Raw genomic sequence first — 20,974 nt, forward strand, 5'->3', positions numbered from 1 at the left:
AAAGCAAGAGAGGCCATCTAATGATACTGCCTGCCAAAGAATTGTGGGGCTACAAAGGTAGCAGGGAGCCATGGACCAGAAGCTGCTGCTGAACAGGAGAATAAACTTTGAAAAGGCACTGTAGTGCCACTGGCAGAAGTTTATGGTCCCATACGGCTCCCATGTGTTGGGGAGATGTTCAGCTTGAATGGGTGGATGGGAGGGGAGGGTGAGAAAGGAGCAGCTGGAAGAATCTCCAAACAAAGTTGGGGAAAACATGTGGACTAGGGAGAAGAAGTGGGACACGTCACTCATTGTGATCTGAGGTCCAGAGGGGTGGCAATGAAAGAGGAAGAGAAGCAACAGAGCCTTGTTGGGAGCCTCGTCTCAGGAGGATTGTCCTGTGGAGTCCAGGTAAAGTTTGCATGTAGACTCATCCTTTCCTTAGTCAATGAGTAATTTGTGTCTTCCATAGCTGATGGGAACTACGTGACATAACAAACCATCTTGAAATTTGAATGTGGCAAATAGACCAGAAGAGAAATCCAGGCAGAAGAAAGGAGACTCTATCTGAAAAAAGCTCAGTCTTACTTAACTGAATGTTCATAAAAGCTGAGAGTAGTAAGCAGTGCAAGATGAGTTTCTTGCAAGAAGAAAGTAAATAACTGTAATTGTTTCTGTGTGGATATTCTGTGTGTGACAATATAAGCCTCTGAAAGGTACAGATTACCTATGTAGGCTATGTAGTTATTATGTATCTGTTGATGCACAACTGCACAGACCCAAGGTCATCCGATTTTCTTCATTTTATTCTTATTTTATTCATTCCAAGACAACTTGCCACTTTTAGTGTAGACCCCCATCTATCTATCATCTATCTATCTATCATCTATCATCTATCATCATCTATCATCTATCATCCATCTATCTATCTATCTATCTATCTATCTATCTATCTATCATCTATCATCCATAGTGAATAATGGGCAAAATGTACCTAGAGGTGAATCAATCTAGATCTTATATCTTCTTCTTTTATAACCATTGCATTTTCTCTAATGCAATGTAACTCATTTTCAAAATCTTTTTTTAAAAAAAACAAAACCCAATAAAACTCTGAAAATGAAAGCCAACTAAGAGACAGTTAATGTAGCAGGAAGCCTGAAAGGCATATTTATCTCTCTTGATCATTGAAAATGAAAGCCTGATATGCTTAGCATAGTAATCAGAGAATAAGCAATGAAGCATATAATTTTATTGCATCAAATTCTATGGGCAAAATTGGGCAAAAGAGTTTTAAAGAGCGAGGCACAAAAGGTATCTCCAGCTTTGTTTAAAATCTCAATAGCTACAATTTTTCATGCACAAATTTCACTTCATATTTTGAGTAGAAACATATGTCTTTATTAAATCTATCAATTCAGCAAATTCTTAATTTGCTATCAGATCTGAATTATTATGTGCACTATTATTTAGCAAGTTGTGTGACACAAATGCATTTTCCCCTTCATTCTAAGGACTCTACTAATAGCATGTAATTCATATATGGACCAAATTACCTGAGTTCAATGAGACTTCTTGCCTGATCCTGAGACTTTCTGCATGAGCATGTCAGTCCTGAAGATGATGCATTTTAACTGTTTATAACAGCATAACAGCATAAGGTTTGGTAAGCTAATGGCATGGTAAGCCATTGTTACTCAGTAATATATCTATCACAGATACATTTATTTTTGTATTTACTATCAGTGTACCAATAATTTAAACCAGTAGTCTGCATTAGGATACCGTAATACAGCACAATAATGTAATATTGTTCTGGAATATGGTAATAAAGGGCTAAGGGTTTTACAGAGGAAAAAATTTCTTGCCACTTTCAACTTTCTTCAGTTAGTCTGGATGGAAGTGTTTAACCAGGGCATTGCTTTTTTTAAAAAAAAAAAGTGCAGAAGCAGCCTGTGTTTTAACAGCAGAAGCAATTGAATATGCTACTTACCGTATAATCACTGAAATCCGAATCACATCTCTCCTAATTCAAACACAATTTTTAAATCAGTGGAAAAACCTGGAAATGTGTGTCAAGCTCTCCTGTTTTGCTCAAAATTGTATGAGAGCAGTTTACAAATATCTGAGCAACTGAAAACTAGTCTTTAACCTTCCTTAGCAACACTCCCACTATTCCTGGCCCAGTATTGTTTTACTCAGTAGATGCAGTCAAAAGCAAGCAAAAGCAGACCTCACTTCCTCACATTCTTGTGTTAAGTACAGCATGTTCTCATCAGGCTGCAGGAGATAGCAGCCTCTCGGAAACGAAGGCCATATTTGGCAATGGGACAGAATAACCTTGAATATCTGCAGCTGTATTGGGGGGGGAGGGAGTAAGAGTTCTGTGGTGATGAAAACTGAGAGGGTGAACATTTCCCCTTTGCCGTAAGGATTTAAGACAGATGCACATAAAATCTCTCTTTGCTATGTCTCTGCTTATCTCTGTCATATGTAGGAATAAAATATATTGGAAATAGAATACCTTGGGGAGAAATGTTGAAAGCAAATAGGGAAGAGAAAATTGGGGAGGAATCTGAAGCTGGGAACTGACATATTTGTGCATTATTTGGCTGCAGAGTGTAGAATCCTGGTGACCTGAGAGCATCACACACGTCTAGTTGCAGCAGATGTTGTTGTTTTTTATCACATGGAAGAGGAATGTCATGTGAGGAGAGGGGATGAGAAATGAGGATATCAGATAGGAATGACAAATTCCCCATACATTCTTTAGGGATGGTGCGATTCATGACTAAAAGAGATGGAGAGATTCATGTTGGTGGTCACACCTGTTTGTTTGTATTTTTCAAATAGCATTTGCTTGTTGAAAACTTTTCTGTCCCACTTTTCCTTCAAATGGTCCTCAGCAGCTGACAACATTAAAAGCATCAATAAAAAGGAAAACAATTAAGTAGAAATAATACGGACAGCAAGAGAGCAAGAAAAAATGGCAACAGCTCAGCAGACGTAAGGGGCATTATTCCATCCTCAAATCTTTCTTTAAATTGTTTGACAAAACCCAAGCGGTAAAGTTGACAGGCAGGCCTCTCTATGGAGGGCATTCCAAAATTTGGATAAAGGGAGGTATATAAATCAAATAATAATAAATAATAACAGTTATGTCCTGTGTTCAGGAAATCCCACTTGTCTGTTTCTATCCATCATATTTCAGGCAACCAGTGAGACTTCACTTCTTTGGGTCATGGATGGAGCCTGGTAGAATCTGGCATGTCATTTGTTGAGCTGTGTTTGAATTTGGTGGACCAAAGCAAGACTAGGCAGAACTTGGCAGGTTTGGCGCATAGAAATATCTGCTGGATCATTAATGGAGCCTGATGGTGCCAGAAGTGGAGATTTCAAAGCACTGAAAGGACCACACGAGGATTTGGGTCAAGGAAATGATCAAACTCTTTCTCAGAGGCCCAAACTAGTTGTGATGTTGGTAGATAGGACAATGTCTCAACATAAAACTTCCCCAATCAAGTAGGAAGAAAGAACATAAAAACGTAAGAGGAGGCTGCTGGATCAGGCCAATGGCTGATCTAGTCTAGTATCCTGTTCTCATTGTGGTCAACCAGATGCCTCTGGGAAACAATAGCACCTTCCCCACCTGTGTTTTCTAGCAACTAGTATTCAGAAGCATTACTGCCTTCAACCGTGGAGCCAGAGCATAGCCGTCATGACTAGTCGCTGTTGATAGTCTCACCCTCCATGAATTTGTCCAGTCCTCTTTCAAAGCCCTCCAAGCTGGTGGCTGTCCTGTGGACGTGAATTCCATAGTTTACCTAGGAGTGGAGGTTGGATTTGTTGATCCAAAGGAGCCTGTGTGAAGAGTTCAGACTCATTCCCCCTCTGCCCCCTACCTTCCTGCTGCCCCCAAAGTGCTTTGTTCTCAGAATTAGCGCTTTTGGCATAGGAACTCAACACAGCATGGAGGCATACTGTATGGAGGTCAGCTTTGGGCAGGAGGAGGGCTGATGCACTCCTCATCGCTCAATGCCGACCTCACCTTTCAATACGATGGCACCAGATCCATATTTCATCTCACAGATCTACTGCCATTGTGTCTAGCATGGCCCATATTTTAACACCATTTCATTTAAGCAGACATGGAATGAATGCTGACTAGCACTGCAACCGTATTTTGTTTTGTTCTGTTTCAGCACAAGCGCAGGGCTTGATTCAAACTTTGGCAGAGCTAATGAGAATCCTTCCAGCAAGATTTGGCTCAAAAAGTTTCCCCACAGGATATGTTCTCACGTGGACTTGCTTCGGCAGTCAGCCCTTCTCCTGAGCCAACTGGATTAGCTAGCTTCCATGGAATGGCTTGAAGGAGAAGAAGAAGTAATTATCACTTATGTCAGTGAGAAATTCTAATATAGTGGCAGCGAAATCATTTGTTTTCCAATAGGCACTGCATTAATAAAATAGATGCTTGTAGATGAGGCAAGATTGGTTGAGAATCAAGGGAAATGAAGTCAGTGCTTTTGTGAATTTTTATTCTTTTTTCTTTGGTCACCTTTGGAGATGCCATGGTATCTGAGTTGGCAACCCCCACACTAACCCCTTATTTGCATAGTCCCTATATATGTACAAACGCTACATACTCCAGAGTCTATGGCTGTGTACACACTATACCTTTAAAGCACATTCAAAACACGTGATTTCCCCTCAAAGAATTCTGGGCACTGTAGTTTACTAAGGGTTGCTGGGAACTGTAACTGCATGAGGGCTAAACTGCAATGCCCAGAACTCTTTGAGGGGAAGCATGTGCTTTAAAGATACTGTGTTTATGCATCCTATACACATAGTTGAGAACATTGCTATGGAGTCACAGCATGAGACCACACACCCACTTGCTTGCTTATGACTGAGGCACTTCCCTCAGCTGTGGCTGCTGACATCTTGAAGTTAACCTTCAGTGCTGTTTTTAGGCTGATTCTGCTGTTCTGCTGGGTTTAATTAAAAACAAACCAAGAAACCCAAACATTTTATCACTGATACAGTTGTGATTGTTTTGAAACTATGGTGGTCGCTCTGGGATTCTTTGGACTGAGAGTAGCCTGTTAAATGTTCCTGCTAAAGAAAGAAAGAAACGACTGCTCCCGAAGACGCCTGGTTGGCAAGCTCCATTGAAAGAGACACCCAGGATGGGGAAAGAGGATCAAAATGGGTGGTGAGAGGAGAGTTGGGAGGGGTAAGAGATTGTAAAGTGTAGACGCAGAGAACAAAACATTGGACTGTCCTGCTGGCTGGATCTAGAGGCACAGATTCTAGAGGCACAGATTCTGAGGGAGCTTGGGTTGGGGCCAGAGCCCTTTCTGGAGCCCAGAGCATGGGGTAGAAAGGGGGAAGAGAACTGTAAGCTCAACAGAAAGCCAAAAAAGCATGCATTTGCATGGAACATGTGTCTGCCTCCCTGTCTGAGGCATAGGGAAACCTGTGACCTGATAATGTCAAGGTGACCTGGCTTTTGATGGGATCCCAGTCACATGGGGAAATTTGTTCACCTTTCAGGAAATACACACACCCTCCCACAGGTCAGGGCTTAGACTGGGATCATGGAGAGAAGGTGTGCCTCAGTGGCAGAGTACATGCTTTGCTTGCAGAAGGTCCAGGTTTAACCTCTGATATCGCCTGAAACCCTGGACAGCTGCTGCCATTTGACGATACCAAGATAGATAGGCTGACGCTCCAGCTTGGTATAAGGTAAGTTCCTATAGCCTATGTCTCTAATGCCCCTTGAGGTGACACCTTGGCCCTCAAAGGCTGTGACACTGAGGGGTCCAATACACCTTGAGGGGGCCTTTTCCCAATATCTGGTCCAGCATCACAGTAGGAGCAGAGGTGGTGACAGACCCATGCCAAAAACCCAGACCTGAGATGAGACTGTCTGCTCCACAGTCCAAGGTTTGCTGCCCCTCAGCCTTACTTTGGAGGAAGAGGCAAGCATTAATTTCCTCAGGAGAGTGAAGAAAATCCTCAGGGATGATTCACACCCTGTCCGGCACTTTCTTGATCTCCTGCCCTCAGGCAGAAGATATAGAAGCATGATTAGTTGCACCAACAGGGTAAAGAACAGCTTCTATCATTGGGCTGTTAGGCTGCTGAATGAAAAGATAGCAACAGGGCAACTGACTTTCGGGTTTGGTGGGTGTGCGTCAGTAAACGAGGGGAATTAAGACTAAGAGAGCTGAGTGGGGGGGTGCTTGTGTAATCTCACTGTATACAAGTTGTACAATAAAGTATTTCAATGTGTATTTACTTTGGAGGAAGAGGCCTTAAAATGAAACTCCTTCATCTCTGCCTCTTAGCTGCTGTTGCAACTAAGAAGTCCCACATATAATCTTGTCTAACCCAACTCTGGCTGCTGCTGGACAGCTCCCCAACTGGTCCAGGCCGCTGGATCAGTCCATGTTCTGACTGTTGGTAGCCACTGCCCTGCTCTGGGTTGATAGAAATGGACACAAGCTCTGCTTGTCTGAAGGACAAATAACAAAAGAGTTCAACCACCACAAGCAATAAGGGGTCTGTCACACTATCTTCAGCTGTCTGAAAACATAAGCACGACCAAAACAATTGTCCCCAGTCTTAAATTATAAACAGTAGGCACAGAGAAATGGCATTGTTTTATAAACAATACTGTTGTCTCGTCAGCAGTAAAGAATGCTACACATCAAAATCAATAGGAATTCAAAGGATGATAATATGGGAAATGGAGGAGGAACGGGTCTCAGGAGACCCAGAAAATGCAACATCTGGGATTTGTGTTTGAAATTTTACAGTTTATGTTTTATAGAACCTGTGATCAAGAAGGTCAGGTTATGGATCCCCAGATGTGAGGGGATTTATTGCTGCCTTTCATATCCTAAACGAAGCAAGATCAAAGTCACCTCGTCTCACAGGACCAAGGCTGCCGAAAAGCGGGTGCACCCTCCTCTTTGGTCTATTTGACCTCAGAGATTTGTGCTGCCGTTTCAGCCTTTTGATATTACATACTTTGGTCCTTCTCTGCTGGGAATGGCTGATCAGACATTTTCATTACGGAATTCATTTTAAAAGGAAAGACTGTTTATTTGGAGGGGGAGAGGGGGAGCGATTAATTATTAATAAGAATTTATAGAGAAAGTCAGTGAGAATATTATTACCAAAGAAATATGGTACGACTGGTACTTCAGGAGAAAAAAATCTCCAGCAAATCATAGAGAGTAAAAGTGTGTGTGTGTGTGTGAGAGAGAGAGAGAGAGAGAGAGAGAGAGAGAAAGAAAGAAAGAAAGAAAGAAAGAAAGAAAGAAAGAAAGAAAGAAAGAGTGGTAAGCAGGTTCCAAGTATTTAGAGAAGATATTCTTGCATATTTTATTTAAACAGTTTAATAATGCAGCCCTATCCATGTTTACATTGTTGTTTTAAATGCTGTGATATTGCCGCCACCAATTTTCAGTATCAGTCCTCAGGTTAACGTTGACTATATACGTATATCATCTTGGCCTTAAAGCAACTTACCTGAAAGAGGGGCACATATGCATGAGGCTCCTTCCTGCTTTTGGCCTGAAGTTCTAGAACTGAACTATACGTATGGAAGAATTTTGTTGTTGGGTGGGTGGAACTGGTCCAAAACCCCCGCACCAACATCCCACTTTGAAATGTATGCAGCTTGCATGCCTTAATTTGTAGAATAGCAGGCCACGGGGCTCAAGCCTACCTGAAAACTAGGCATTTGGGACAGTAGGTTTAGGAGAAGGAGGGGGGTAATTATGATGGTGATAATTGTGAACTGCCCTTCAACAAGAATTCTCAGACTGGTGAGCAGTCTACAGTAAAACACAGAATAAAAACATCAACAACAAAAACCACCGTTATTGTGATTATCATAAATAAAGCTGGCCGCAGCACAGAACATAGTCATAAAGTGATGGAGGAGACATCTCATTAACCTGTGCAGGCCAGGCGGAACGGATACATCTTCAGTTGGTGGTGAAAAGACTACTTTTCCCATTAGTCCTGAGCCACACTGGCTGGGGATGATGGGAGTTGGTGTCCAACAATGTCTACATGGTCACGGGATTCCCATCTCTGGTGTAGACTGACAGTGCAATTCTATGCACATGTACTTGAGCTCAGTGGGTCTTATGTCTGAGTAAGTATATACATATGGGGTGGAATTGCATGGATGGAAAAGGGTGCCACACTGCGGTGGCAGAGGTGGTGTTGTCCATTTGGTAATGTAAAACCTGTTTATTTGAAATTGTAAAACTTAAAACATTTGAAAGGGAGGGGGGACTGCAAAACTAAGGTTGAAAAATTCTGTTGAACTCAGCTAGACTTCTTTTTGAACAGCCATAGGATCAAAGTGCTTGCCTTTTTTCTTAGCAGTTTTAACCTAACAATGATTAGCACACATAAAACAAGAAGGAAACTATATTTCATTGAATATGGAAATGAACTCAGACTTATTCGTATTTGAACCAACTCTGACTAATTCCTAAGGGTACCAAGTGGCTGGGTTGGAGCTGTTCCCAGGCTGTTAGGAGATGAAGGTCATACTTCAATGGAAGGGTAATTGAATTTTCTCAGGGGTTTACCATAAGACCAAGCAGCTGAAATACATGAATTCTGTGTCTCTGCCATTTTTTTTATTACTTTGTCAGTCATTTCTCAAACGAGAAACTATGCAATTCTGATTAATCATGATATAAACCTTATGGATGATGGCCAGCAATACTGACTTAGCCCTCTCAAGGCAATAACAAATTCCTCCCCAGTTTAATGAAAAGCAAATTAGCACAACTCCTGACCAACTCAAGGAAGGCTGTGGTCAAACAAATCCATTTGTAAAGCAAAATGGGGCACACAGTGAATCAGTCATACGACTGTTTTCCCATAGGCCCAGCCTCTGCTTGTATTACCTCAACTCCTTTCATTCCTTTTGGTGTGAATCAGACCTGACAGTGTCTAGTTTGCATACAGCTAGTGGCCTAACATCGGGGGGGGGGGGACAGAGGGGAAATTGCCCGAGGCACAAAACTGTTAGGAGTGCAAAATTTGGTATCGTAATGCCTTAGACACATGTTGTGAATGTGGCCATAAAATAAACCTATCCGACCTGCAACAAAATATTGCAGCATAGAGCCACAGGATTCCAGCCACTTCATTCTTCAAGCTTTTAATGTTTAATAGGTTATTGTATTTTAGTGTTTTGTTGGAAGCCACCCAGAGAGGCTGGGGGGACCCAGCCTGTTAAGTTGTGGGTGAACATATCAGACGACACAGCGATTCTTCAAACAGCTCTTGTTTATTCACAGGCCAGAACAGAACTGAACTGAAGGCTTCAGTCAGCCTGCTTATATAGAGCTCCAGTACAATGTAACTGTAACAATTTTCTAAAACTATCCAATCACTGAACGTCTCTTTCAATCCCTTATTTGCATAACTATCTACAGTATCCCCCTGCTGGCCCAGGGTGAGAACTTCAGTACATAACACAGCCAGATGGGTGGGGTATAAATAATAATAATAATAATAATAATAATAATAATAATAATAATAAATTCTATTTTCCCTTTCCCTGATTTTCTGACCCCCTCCCTCTCTATAAGCATTCAACGAACATGGAACACTCAGTCCCCACTGGGCTGTTCTAAGGTCTCCCTTTGTTTTTTCCCCTATTGATTTGTATGTCTGCAAACCTTGGTTGCCCCCCAGGCCTACAGCTGCAATCTCCTTGTATGCTGCTGGTGCTGTTTTGGTGACATACACAATGACACTCAAGAGTCTGAACACTGGAAGTAGAATGAAATGCTAAGAGGCACTGTTTTTATTGGATCATTTTTTGTTGGAGAGAGTCAGGCCTGAGGAGATTTCACCCCTCCCATATCCAAGAATCTCCTGAGGTCTCTGCTGACTCTCCAGAGAGGAGGAGGCGTGTCCTGCTATCTACTTATTCTGCCCAGCACCACATCTGTGTGTGTGAGAGAGTCAGTCAGTGTGTCGGAGAGAGAGTGCAAGAGATCGTGTTTATAGATAAGATTGCTGCAAAGAGCAGCTGCAGGCACTCAGAATATAGCATTGATTTATGCTCAGAATATTTAGCTCTGTATATAGTTTTGTATTATAGTTGTAGTTATAGAATAAAGGAGGATATTTTACAGAGCTGCTCTCCGAGTGGTTTATACTCTGCAAGACTCTGCAAAACGCTGCTGCGCAACGACTGTATTACTGAGACAGTGAATCCGGTGCTCTCAGCTCCAAGCTGTGAGTCCACAGCACTGTGACCTGTTCCTGTGGGAAAGGAGGTCTCTGGCAGTGCTACCCAGCTCGCCTAGCCCAGTCGGGGCTGTAGTGCATGAGTCCAGTTGGTACACTGGCTCAAGGGCGATGCTGACAAGGCCAAGCAACTGAACTTCAGACTCCTTTATTTTCCATTTAAAGGTTGTTTATACGCAGAATGTCGTATCAGAAAAACAGATAATACAGGGGGGGAAATGTGGTGGTTGTTTTTTCTTCAGCCAATAGACACTTGTAGATGGATTAATCCAATATATAAGGTTCCAGTTAACAAATAAACAGTTTCGCTGTGATGAACTGACAGATTAATCCAAAAACCCTCATCATATCAATAAAACATGGCTTTCCACTTGACAGTTAGGATTTAAATTGTTCCAGGATAAAATGAATTGTAGCTGTATCTTCTCAGAAGACATGTCAAGCATTCTCCCTTTCGTACATTTGTCTTTAAAAAGAATTCAGTCTATTCATTTCTGTTGTAAACAAGTATATATTTAGCCAAGCTTGAATTAAAGGGGAAGTCTTATTTCTCCAAGTCTTTCAACGATAAGGCGCTTGCCAGACACTTCCTACTTTCTCTGTCGTAAGAACATCTTTAAGACTCAACAGAGTCAACGGCCTTGACGGCCTTATGCCAATTCATCTAATAACCTTGATCCAATAGGATCTAATTTTCTGGCATTTTCATCAAGTCTAGGCAAGGAACACAGGAAACAGTCTTCTACTGAGTCAGATTATAATGAGTACACCTTGCTCAGGACTGTCTACACGGACTGGCAGCAGCTCTCCAGGATTTCATACAGCAGATGGCAAGGCAGTGGGGCAGCTCACCTGGCCTAATGTAACCAGCATTGGGAGTGGCAAGGCCTCTCTCCCTCCCACCAAGCAGCAGCAAAATGGGGGGCAGGGGAGCACTACTCCTCTACCCCAGTGACCGCCACTGAGCAGGAGACATTCCCAGCCTTATTTGGTGGGGTGTCATGGATTAAACCTTGAGTTTTCTACATAAAAGGCAGATGCTACTGGCCCTTCTCTAATTATTATTATTATTTATTTAATTTCTATACTGCACTATACCAGAAGGTCTTAGGGTGGTTCACATAAAATATCAAATACATAAAATCAAAACAAAAACAACAATCAATTTTTTTTAAAAAAAAAAAACACCCCCCAAAGAGCCAGCATTTTAAAAAGGGTATAGGATGTCATTCAAGTCAGGCAAAGGCCTGGTTAAAAAGGAACGTTTTTGCCTGGTGCCTAAAGGTGTATAGTGAAGGCACCAGGCGAACTTCCTTGGAGAGATAAAATTAAGGCCCAAGTAAATGCCATGTTAATTGGAGGATGCATGGTTTTTGAAAGGGAAGCCTGCAAAGAAGAAGAAGAAGAAGAAGAAGAAGAAGAAGAAGAAGAAGAAGAAGAAGAAGAAGAAGAAGAAGATAGAAGAAGAAGTTATTTATTATTTATACCCCACCCATCTGGCTGGGTTTCCTCAGCCACTCTGGGTGGCTCCCAACAGAGTATCATTATCATTATCATTATTAATAAAGTGATAAAACTTCAAACATTAAAAACTTCCCTAAACAGGGCTGCCTTCAGAAAATCAGATAGTTATTTATTTCCTTGACATCTGATGGGAGGGTGTTCCACAGGGCGGGAGAAGTGGGGCCGGTTAATTTAACTCATCCAGATACTATTTGCATGCCAGTGGAGGCTTCCCTCAAAATGGCAAGGATCCTTTTTGGTGAGGTCATTTCTGTCTGACCTTGGCAGGGAGAGATGCAGTTAAACTTCCCTTCCCCATCCCACACAGTCCCCAGGCAGCTCAGGATTTCCTTCCATTACTATTTACACAACAGCAAGTGCACTGTTTCTTTGGCCCTCCTTGCAACACCAGCAAGCAGATGTGTCATTCTGAAATTCATATTGCAATGAAGCTGGAGATAAGTGCTCGTTAAACTCCTGTTAAACTCATCATGCTAATCCTAACAGATTTAGCATGTTAGCACATGTTTGTTGTTCGGCGGTAATACAGTGGTACCTCGGGTTCTGGAGGTCCATTCTTAACCTGAAACTGTTCTTAACCTGAAGCACCACTTTAGCTAATGGGGCCTCCCACTGCTGCTGTGTCGCCGCCACGCGATTTCTGTTCTCATCCCGAAGCAAAGTTCTTAACCCGAGGTACTATTTCTGGGTTAGCGGAGTCTGTAACCTGAAGCGTCTGTAACCCGAGGTACTGCTGTACTGCCAATTAGAACGTTTTTCTCACTGGGCTGCAAACTTTGCTGCCCTAGTCCAGCAAGGGAGATCTGCGTGGCAAAGTAGACTGACATACAGAAGGTGCTAACATAGGAAACTAACTTCATGCTCGTCTTGCTAGCCCAGGACTAACTGCTCTAACAGGCAGCAGCACTCCAGGGTCACAAGGTAGGAGTCTTCCCTGGCCCTATTATTAGATACCCCTTTTAACCGGAGATGCCAGCGATGAAAGGGGCCTTTCTACACACAAGCATGTGGTCTGCCATTGAGCTACAGCCCCTTGTTCTGATTCAGCAGGAGCCAGCAGGTTTTCCCAGGGACAGTTGGGAGTCTGAAAAAGACTCTGGCCGTTCCCTCCCTGTGAGAAGCGAGGTTACAGGGAACCAGGCAGAGGGCCTTCTCGGTGGTGGTGCCCACCCTGTGGAACACCCTCCCACCAGATGTCAAGGAATTAAACAACTATCTGACTTTTAGAAGACATCTGAGGGCAGCCAGGTTTAGGGAATTTTTAATGTTTGGTGTTCTATTGTGCTTTTAGTTCTATTGGGAGCCACCCAGAGTGGCTGGGGAAACCCAGCCACATGGGCGGGGTATAAATAACAAATATCATCATCATCATCATCATGGGACAAATGAAAGTGTGGATGAGCGCTTAGGTTTGTGCAGCTGAAGCAGATTAAAGCACTCTTTCACTCTAGTACAACAAATCCACTTTAAAAAAAGAATTAGACTTCTCACACTTTAGAAACTGATAAGGAAATGCGCTGAAAAGTGTGGAATGAACCATGATTAACAGGACAAAATATAAGCAGCCCACAAGCAAATCAGGACGAGTGTAAATTAGATACATATAGTCATATAATCTCCTGGCAAAAATGTCAGAATGAATGCTCAATAAAGACCAGATAGGATCTAACCTCTATGTAAACTTTATGCAAGCAAATCAGGATGAATGCTCAATAGATTGCCTAGACTCCATTACAGTTTTTTGGGGCCTGTGAGTGATGCACATCATTCAAAGGCTTTTTTCCTTTCACTGTCTTTCACTGTATGTGAGGGCTATTTTGAATATGCAGAAACAGCACATGCCACAGTCCTGCCTGGACAACAGCACTTCAGGCTGTATAGGAAGGACTGAAGGCTTGAATGCTCCCCTGCATTAAACTTTTCTGCACATAGAAAACTAGCTTGTCAAGGATAAGGCTTTTTTCTGACTGGCTACTTTTCTAGAGATGGGGAGTGTACATGGAAGGACCATAGCTCAGAGCTAGAGCATCTGCCTTGCATGCAGAAGGCCCCACAGTCAATCCCCAGCATCTTCAAGTGAGGTCGGGGAGAGGCCACTGTCTGAAATCCTGGAGTGCTGCAGCCAGTCACAATAGAAAGTACTGGGCTAGATGGACCAATGGGCTGGCTTGGTATAAGGCAAGTTCCTATGTTCCTTTGGAGGGCTGTTCAACACATGCCTTCCTCACCTGGTGCTGTATATAGTGATACAGCCTAGTGAGGGCTGTACCATGTGTTATTTCGGCATATTCAAACTGATTCTGAAAGAACAGGAAATCAAAGCAGGTTTTATCCTTTTCTTACAACAGGAACACAAAGATGAAAGCTCTGGTTGCACCCATTGTGGGTGTCCTGACACTTCTCCTTTTCTTCCACCTCCTGCCCAGCAGCAGCTGTCAGAAGGCACTTCAGAATCACATTCAGGAGTGGAATTACAGAGAAGGAGGTAAGAGGTGCTAGTAAGCCAAGGCAGATGCAGGAGTCATTTGTAAGCTCCTTGAAGGCAGGGGCCTGTCCACTTTTAGTGCCCATGCGCACTGATAACACCGTCTTAATATGAAGAAGAACGTTTCTGATAAAGGCTTATGTGAATTTTGGTTTCCTGCCCAGTCTTGAGTTCCGCACCAGTAGGGTTGCCATATTTCAAAAAGTGAAAATCCAGACACAAAAGTTGTTGAGCTTTCCCCCAGACATTTCAGCCCAGACATATGTTTCTGACAACCAAATCTTGGTTATTATGGATGTATGGCAACCCTTCACACTACAGGAAGCCAAATATACAATGCTACAGTATTTGTGTACTGTATATGCAGCTATTGGGAGTTGAAGTGCCCCCTGGTGACTGCGAATGAGTCTTAGTACTATGGTTTTGCCTAAAGGAAGGGTGAGGGATCTCAACACCTGTCCTACAGAAGAAGTACAGTCACATGCTTCCAGCACAGAATTTTCTCTTTGGATGAATGCGCTTACTAACCCAGATAGAGTATCAGCTGCAATTATTATTTGTGGAATGTGAGTGCACAAGTAAAGTCATTAGGCTACAGTCCTCAATGAGATTTACTTCTAAGTAAACACGCCTAGGCTCAGAGATGTAGCTAAGGGGAGGGGCAGAGGGCACTGGGTTCCACACCGTGTGGGGCGGCACTTACCACAGGGCCTGCAGCGTGCCCAAGCCATGCGTCTCTCCTAGGAGTGACGTGGTTGCTCGGGCACCTGCAGGCTCCACGCTGCCCAAAACAGCAGCATGGGGCTTGTGTCTGCTTGCTGCCTCCCCCTCAGCCATCCTACAGCTGAGGAGAAGGAAGTGGGTGGACTCCTTGAGTGCATGTGCCGCCCCGGGCACCCGAGCAGCTAGCTACACCACTGCCTAGGTTTGCATTGATTGCGGCAAAGACATTTCCCATCCACCCCCATCTTGGGCCACTGAAGCAGAAAATGCTCATATAGATCACACCGACGTCTTACATTTAGAAGCAAATGTTTCCCCTCAAAGAATCCCGGGTTTGTCCATGGTGCTAGGAATTGTAGCTCTGGGGAGGGTGGATTATAGTTCCCAGCGTTCTTGGGGAAGCCATGTGCTTTTAATTGTCTGGTGTGTGTGAGAGAGACTCTTGCTGCTTTGAAAATATGGCAAACAATATTCCGCCATTCAGTTCTCTCCAACATTTTGCATTCTTTGGCGCTTGTGACAGATTGCTGTTGCCTTTTAAAAGTGGTGAACTCAAGAGTAGCTGTCTCCACAGCAGGCATCTCTCACTCCAGTAGCTCTTCTCCACCTCTGCCATGCAGGGATGAGGAGATATCAATGCAATTAGTGCTGGAACAGGGGTGGTGGCATGAAACATAAAACCTTGGGTATTTCAGAATGGTCTAGAGAAAACCAAGGAACTGAGCCTATTTCTGCAACTCGGGCCAAAGGATTTTCCACCTTTATCACTTCTCATCCCATCTCAATTTATCTCACCTGACCTATTATTTATTAGAATTTTTTTAATCCTGCTTTCCCACAGATTATGCTGGGGGTTAAAACATTAGGAGCAGACAAAATATTAATAGAATAATAAGAGCAGTAAGAGCAACATTTAGGAAGGTTTTTGAACACCAGGGAAGCCGTCAGTGATGGGAAGGGTGAGCCTCTCTAGGAAGAGAATTTAAGAATTTATCCATTTTCATAGGATTAGAAACATGGTGTTGAAAAAAGAAAAAAGCAATCTTCAGGAACTGAATGTGCCAGATTTTGTGCACCTGGTTGCAATCCCACAGACACATATCTCTGGATTACACGCAGACATGTGTATATTTAGTGATACTTAATCCATGAAGATTTAGGTGTACTGGAAGATAAAATAACTGATTAATGACTTGCTTCTCCCTCCCTGAATCTTTTCTTTCCCCTCATTCTCACGTGAATTCTGATATCGCAGCCGATAAAGTGAATATCCAAGGCATAAAGAGTTTTACGCGCACACTGGAGAAGTGGGGGAACAGCATCTTTTGGCAAATGAAGCACTCTTTGTTGAGTCACCCTGACGCACTCCTGCCTGAACTTTCCAGGTAAGAATACAAGAGCATTGCTGGCCTTTTCTCTGCTCTGCTTTCTCTGGAACAGAGAATTCCCCAGTGTTGAAACTCTTTATACCCCAAAGGGGAAGACTGGATGAGTAACTAGGATTTTAGCCTTAAAACTCTGTTAGTGATGGAGAGTTACTAGAAGGGAAGAAATATGCCTGGGTTGTCCCAACTTCTTTTACCCAATAACATAAATACAGACACACTCTCAAAGTGATGAGCCCACTTTTTCTCATACCAGGGATACTCTGAAAAGGAGAGGGCATGGTAAATTCTGGATTGAGGGAGGGGAAAGTGAGGGAAGGCAGTGACTTGGAATAGAAATTCATGGAGGTACAGAAAGCTATCTGCATTAAACAACAGTATGGGTGTCATGAGCCTCAGTCACAACTCACTGTGATTTACACCTGAATAAGCATGCGTATGATGTTTCATACATTTCATACATTGGTCCAAACTGGCTAGTTTTCAAGCATTTCAGTTTAATAACTGATATGCAATTCAAGGCGGGGGGCGGTCCTATTCCCCTTTAGGCAAAAATATTCTCTTTTATTTATCATCCAGATATGATGGCGAAAGTTGAAGCAGAGCTTAGTGGGGAGAGTGGGGAGCAAAATGTCCTTAAAAACCCATACCATTTTCAACAAAGCAGTTAGTAAAATTAACCCTACTTATATTTGGCAGAAACAATAAAAAGTGGGTTTTAATGGGGGAAAATACCAGAATGTTTTGGATCTGCTTGCTTATATTTTGAATCAGTTATGGCACCAGCTGTGAGCGTGAAAGACTCCCATGTGGACAACATGCTCTTAAAAGTGAGTGTAAAACTTAGTGTGAGTGGTAGTTAACTGTTCAAATGTCCCTAATGGGCTGTTTATATGGGAAGAAATGTCAACGTAAATATATAATAAATGTTGGTGCTAATATTTTTTCCAATGATTACACTGAATAATGTTGTTTCTGTTAGATCAGAAATGTTTTTAGCAGCAGTTTCTGTTTGCATCTGTGTTCAAAGGCGGCTTATACCCATAGCAAGGAGGAAATTCCTCCGAACTCAGACTTACTGCTGATACAGAGTAGACATCCCTAGGCCTGTCCTTTAAGAGGCTAGTGGTTAACAGCAGGACTCAGATGTAAGTCCCATTGGAATTACTTTGAGGTAATGAATGATTGCAGCCTAAGAGCACTGTGTTCCAAAATGTCCTTGAGTCAAATCTCCACTCAGGTTGCCTTCAGGCTGCCACCCAAGTGCAACACATCAACTTTAAAGAAGAACTGGATTTTTTGCAGTTTGGAAAGTGATGGGGGAAATGTATTCAAAAGAGGGGTGTGTGTAAATGAAGGACCAACAGGAAAATGTATAAACAGGATGAGTGTTAGTTTTCATATCACCACCTTGCAAACAACGCTATATTACTACTCTTCTGTTTCAGTGTATCTGAAGAAGTGTGCATGCACACGAAAGCTCATACCAAGAACTAACTTAGTTGGTCTTTAAGGTGCTACTGGAAGGAATTTTTTTATTTTACTTTTAGGGTATTTAATTGAAGAATCACCACCATCTATCCAAGCCTTGAAGTGGATTTCTCAAACTTGGTCAGACGAAGCTGCTAGATCTAATTATTTGTGCTGGTATATACTATTTTCTGCAGCGTTTTAACAGTTTGCTTGATGATGCCTTAACACAACTGTTGGTGTGCCTCATCCTAAGCATTGCGACCTGGCAGAGCAAGCCTCAGGCCCCCTTCTTATGGTCAAGTCATAATATGTCTACTCAGAAGTCCCACTGATCTCAGTGGGATCTGCTCCTGGGTAAGGGCATATCAGATTGCAGCCTTACAGCCTTAAAAAAAGTCCGGCAGGACTTAAAATATTTCTGCATACTCATCTCATGTTTTAAGTACATATTGCAGCTGAGGGCACTTAATGTGTGATGTGCCCTTAATTTCAATGGGTCCTATTGCAAAAATGAGTAAGGCTGGGCTAGGTCCAGTAGGCATGAGATTTGATGGGTCCCTGGCGAGGAATCATTGTTAGCAGTAACACTGCAAAAGGCTTCGATCACCTCCTATCAGCGGCAGCCTCCTACCACGCTGATTATTTATCATCACAACAGTTGTGACACATACAGGCTTCTGAACTGTGCTGACTGAATTGTGTTGAGTCGTACTGAGAAAAACTGGCAGTGAACTGCCATAATAATCCTGATCTGTATACATTCTTAATATTGATCTTCTTTGACCGGCAGCCTCCGGCCTATCTCTGAAGCAATTGACAATCTCCTGAAGCAAGTACTTTCCATGAAGAAAAGGCTGGCAGAGCTGAACGAGCGTCTCAGTATCATGAGCAGGACCCTCTTCCCCATCCGCTACAAGGCCCAACGGAGCCAGAGCCTTGGCAGCATCCATCTGAGGAGGGTACCGCTTCAGCAAAGGAGGAGGAGGTACATGAGAAGGCATCTTCAGTGGAATTAGCTCTTCTTCAAGATGAAATTTTGCTCAATCTCTATTCCAGAGGTCCTCATCAGAAAGCTCAATAAAAGAAAGTTTTGACTAAAAGAAAATGTGTACAATATTATTACTGAAGGTTTCTCTCTCTTCCCCATGAATGGCAGTCATAAAGGGTGTTTACACGTTACGTTCAAGATGTCTACAATCTGTGTACACACAAAGTTGAACAGTACATGTGACGCCCAATAAGTGTTTGGTAGGTAGTAGCATGCATGCAGTTGCAGATCAGCCTAGTATCTGCAGAAGGATCTTTGTCTAAAGCAGGCATGGAAATTACAAGTCCCATCAGCCCCAGCAAACATGACCAATGACCAGGTATGGTGAGAGTGGCAATTTAGCAACATCTGGAGGTCAAAATGTTGTCCACTCCCTTTCCCCTTTGGCTGTGGCTGTGGCTTCCTACAGCCTACATATCCCTAAAACTCCTATGTATAAATAATTTCCTTCAGTTCCTTGCCTGAAAGAAAAGGCTTATTTCTGAGCACACAATTTGAGCTTTCTTACTTCAGAATTGGATTTGAAGAGGGTGTTTGGGAGAGGTGGTTTTCAGACAGTCTGAGCATTTCTGGTTAAGGATTATGAAGCTTCCATTTGAAATGATCCAGTATGAAATGAAAAGTACAAACATAATGATACAGAGAGTTGTCTTGTATGCCTAGTACAATCCAAACAAAAAAAAAAAAAGATTAACAGTTTCCTCTCCCAGCATCTCTTGCATGCTTTTTGCTTCTTTTTTGGACTAAACTTTTATGTTTCATATTCTCTCAAAAGACTTGTGAAATTCACAGTATGGTTCTTTCTTTAGTAGGTGCTGAAAGAAAGGCAGACATACAAAAGGAAATCACCATCCTCTCCCTGAACTCCTTTTAAAAATCCTATTAATGATTTTGCAACCTAGATACACAGCTGCCTTCTCCAGCCTATGTATATAATTGTCATCATCTTTCAACCCACTGACAGCTCCCACTCAACTTTCAGTGAAACTCATCAGGCCTTCAACTTCCTCCATGACTTCACCCTAAAAACTTCAGCTTTTGCCAGTCCATCTTCTTGGAGCCAATCCGATGTATGCACTAATATACAAAAAGATGTTCTCTCTCTAAAGACCTTGAAACCCAATAAATTGTAGCCAATGTGCCTGTGAAAAGATTGTGAATTCACTCATTTCATATGTGCAGCACAAACTAAACCACTTCCCATGGATATACAGTGGTACCTCGGGTTACATACGCTTCAGGTTACATACACTTCAGGTTACAGACTCCGCTAACCCAGATATTGTACCTCGGGTTAAGAACTTTGCTTCAGGATGAGAACAGAAATCACGCGGCAGTGGCGGGAGGCCCCATTAGCTAAAGTGGTGCTTCAGGTTAAGAACAGTTTCAGGTTAAGAACGGACCTCCAGAATGAATTAAGTACTTAGCCCGAGTTACCACTGTATGCCCTGGGGCGTGGGAGACTAAAGTCACCAATGGCTACTAGTCATTATGGCTCTGCACTACCCCCAGAATCAGAAGCATTATCCCTCAGAATAACTTCTGCTTAGAAGAATGAATTGGTGGGTAGGTGTTTCTGGAGTCATGTCATGCTTGTAGACTTCCCATTGGCATCTGGTTGTCCACAGGAGGAACAAAATAATGTATTACAAGAGTGGGGAACCTCAAGCCCAGAGACCAAATATGGCCTCCAGACCTCTCTGTCTGGTCTTCAAGGTTTTCCCCAGGCCCCACGCCTCATCGGTTTTGCTTTGTGTCCTCCTCAAGTGCTTCTGCTTGGCTGGAATGGGTCCTTAAAGTGTCATGATGCCCCTTGCTTGCCTGAAAAGAGGATGGAGAAACTAAGAGTGTGCAGAAACTTCTGCCTTCTGAGTGGCTGAAATGCAGGTGACTTATTTTGCCCTACCCACTTTTGCTTTGGGCCCAACCAACCACAGGTCCCTGGAAATTACCCATAAGACCGTTTGGCTGCAATAGCTCCCCACTCCTGTAATATTACATTGTAGCTGAGATTAGGCACCAGTGTCGCACCTCCACCCCGAAACAACCCAA

The 20,974-nt window shown here is 42.8% G+C and overlaps 1 protein-coding gene across 4 annotated transcripts; it reads left to right on the forward strand.

The window, feature by feature from the left end:
- LOC307225593 (uncharacterized protein) lies at window positions 1-18,979 on the forward strand. Of its 4 annotated transcripts, none has more exons than XM_079993499.1 (5): window positions 1-393; window positions 1,497-1,664; window positions 14,157-14,293; window positions 16,272-16,401; window positions 18,665-18,979. In XM_079993499.1, exons 2-5 carry the CDS (start codon window positions 1,657-1,659, stop codon window positions 18,888-18,890), a joined length of 501 nt encoding a protein of 166 aa, XP_079849625.1. In that variant the 5' UTR covers window positions 1-393; window positions 1,497-1,656; the 3' UTR covers window positions 18,891-18,979. The 4 variants fall into 4 exon arrangements, with proteins under 4 accessions (XP_079849625.1, XP_079849627.1, XP_079849626.1 ...); XM_079993501.1 differs by lacking the exon at window positions 1,497-1,664 and adding an exon at window positions 12,688-12,729 and having other exon boundaries at window positions 3-393; XM_079993500.1 differs by lacking the exon at window positions 1,497-1,664 and having other exon boundaries at window positions 7-393.
- Window positions 18,980-20,974: the final 1,995 nt, after the last annotated feature.

This window comes from Podarcis cretensis, assembly GCF_951804945.1.
Source record: "Podarcis cretensis genome assembly, chromosome: 10".
Taxonomy (NCBI): Eukaryota; Metazoa; Chordata; class Lepidosauria; order Squamata; family Lacertidae; genus Podarcis; species Podarcis cretensis.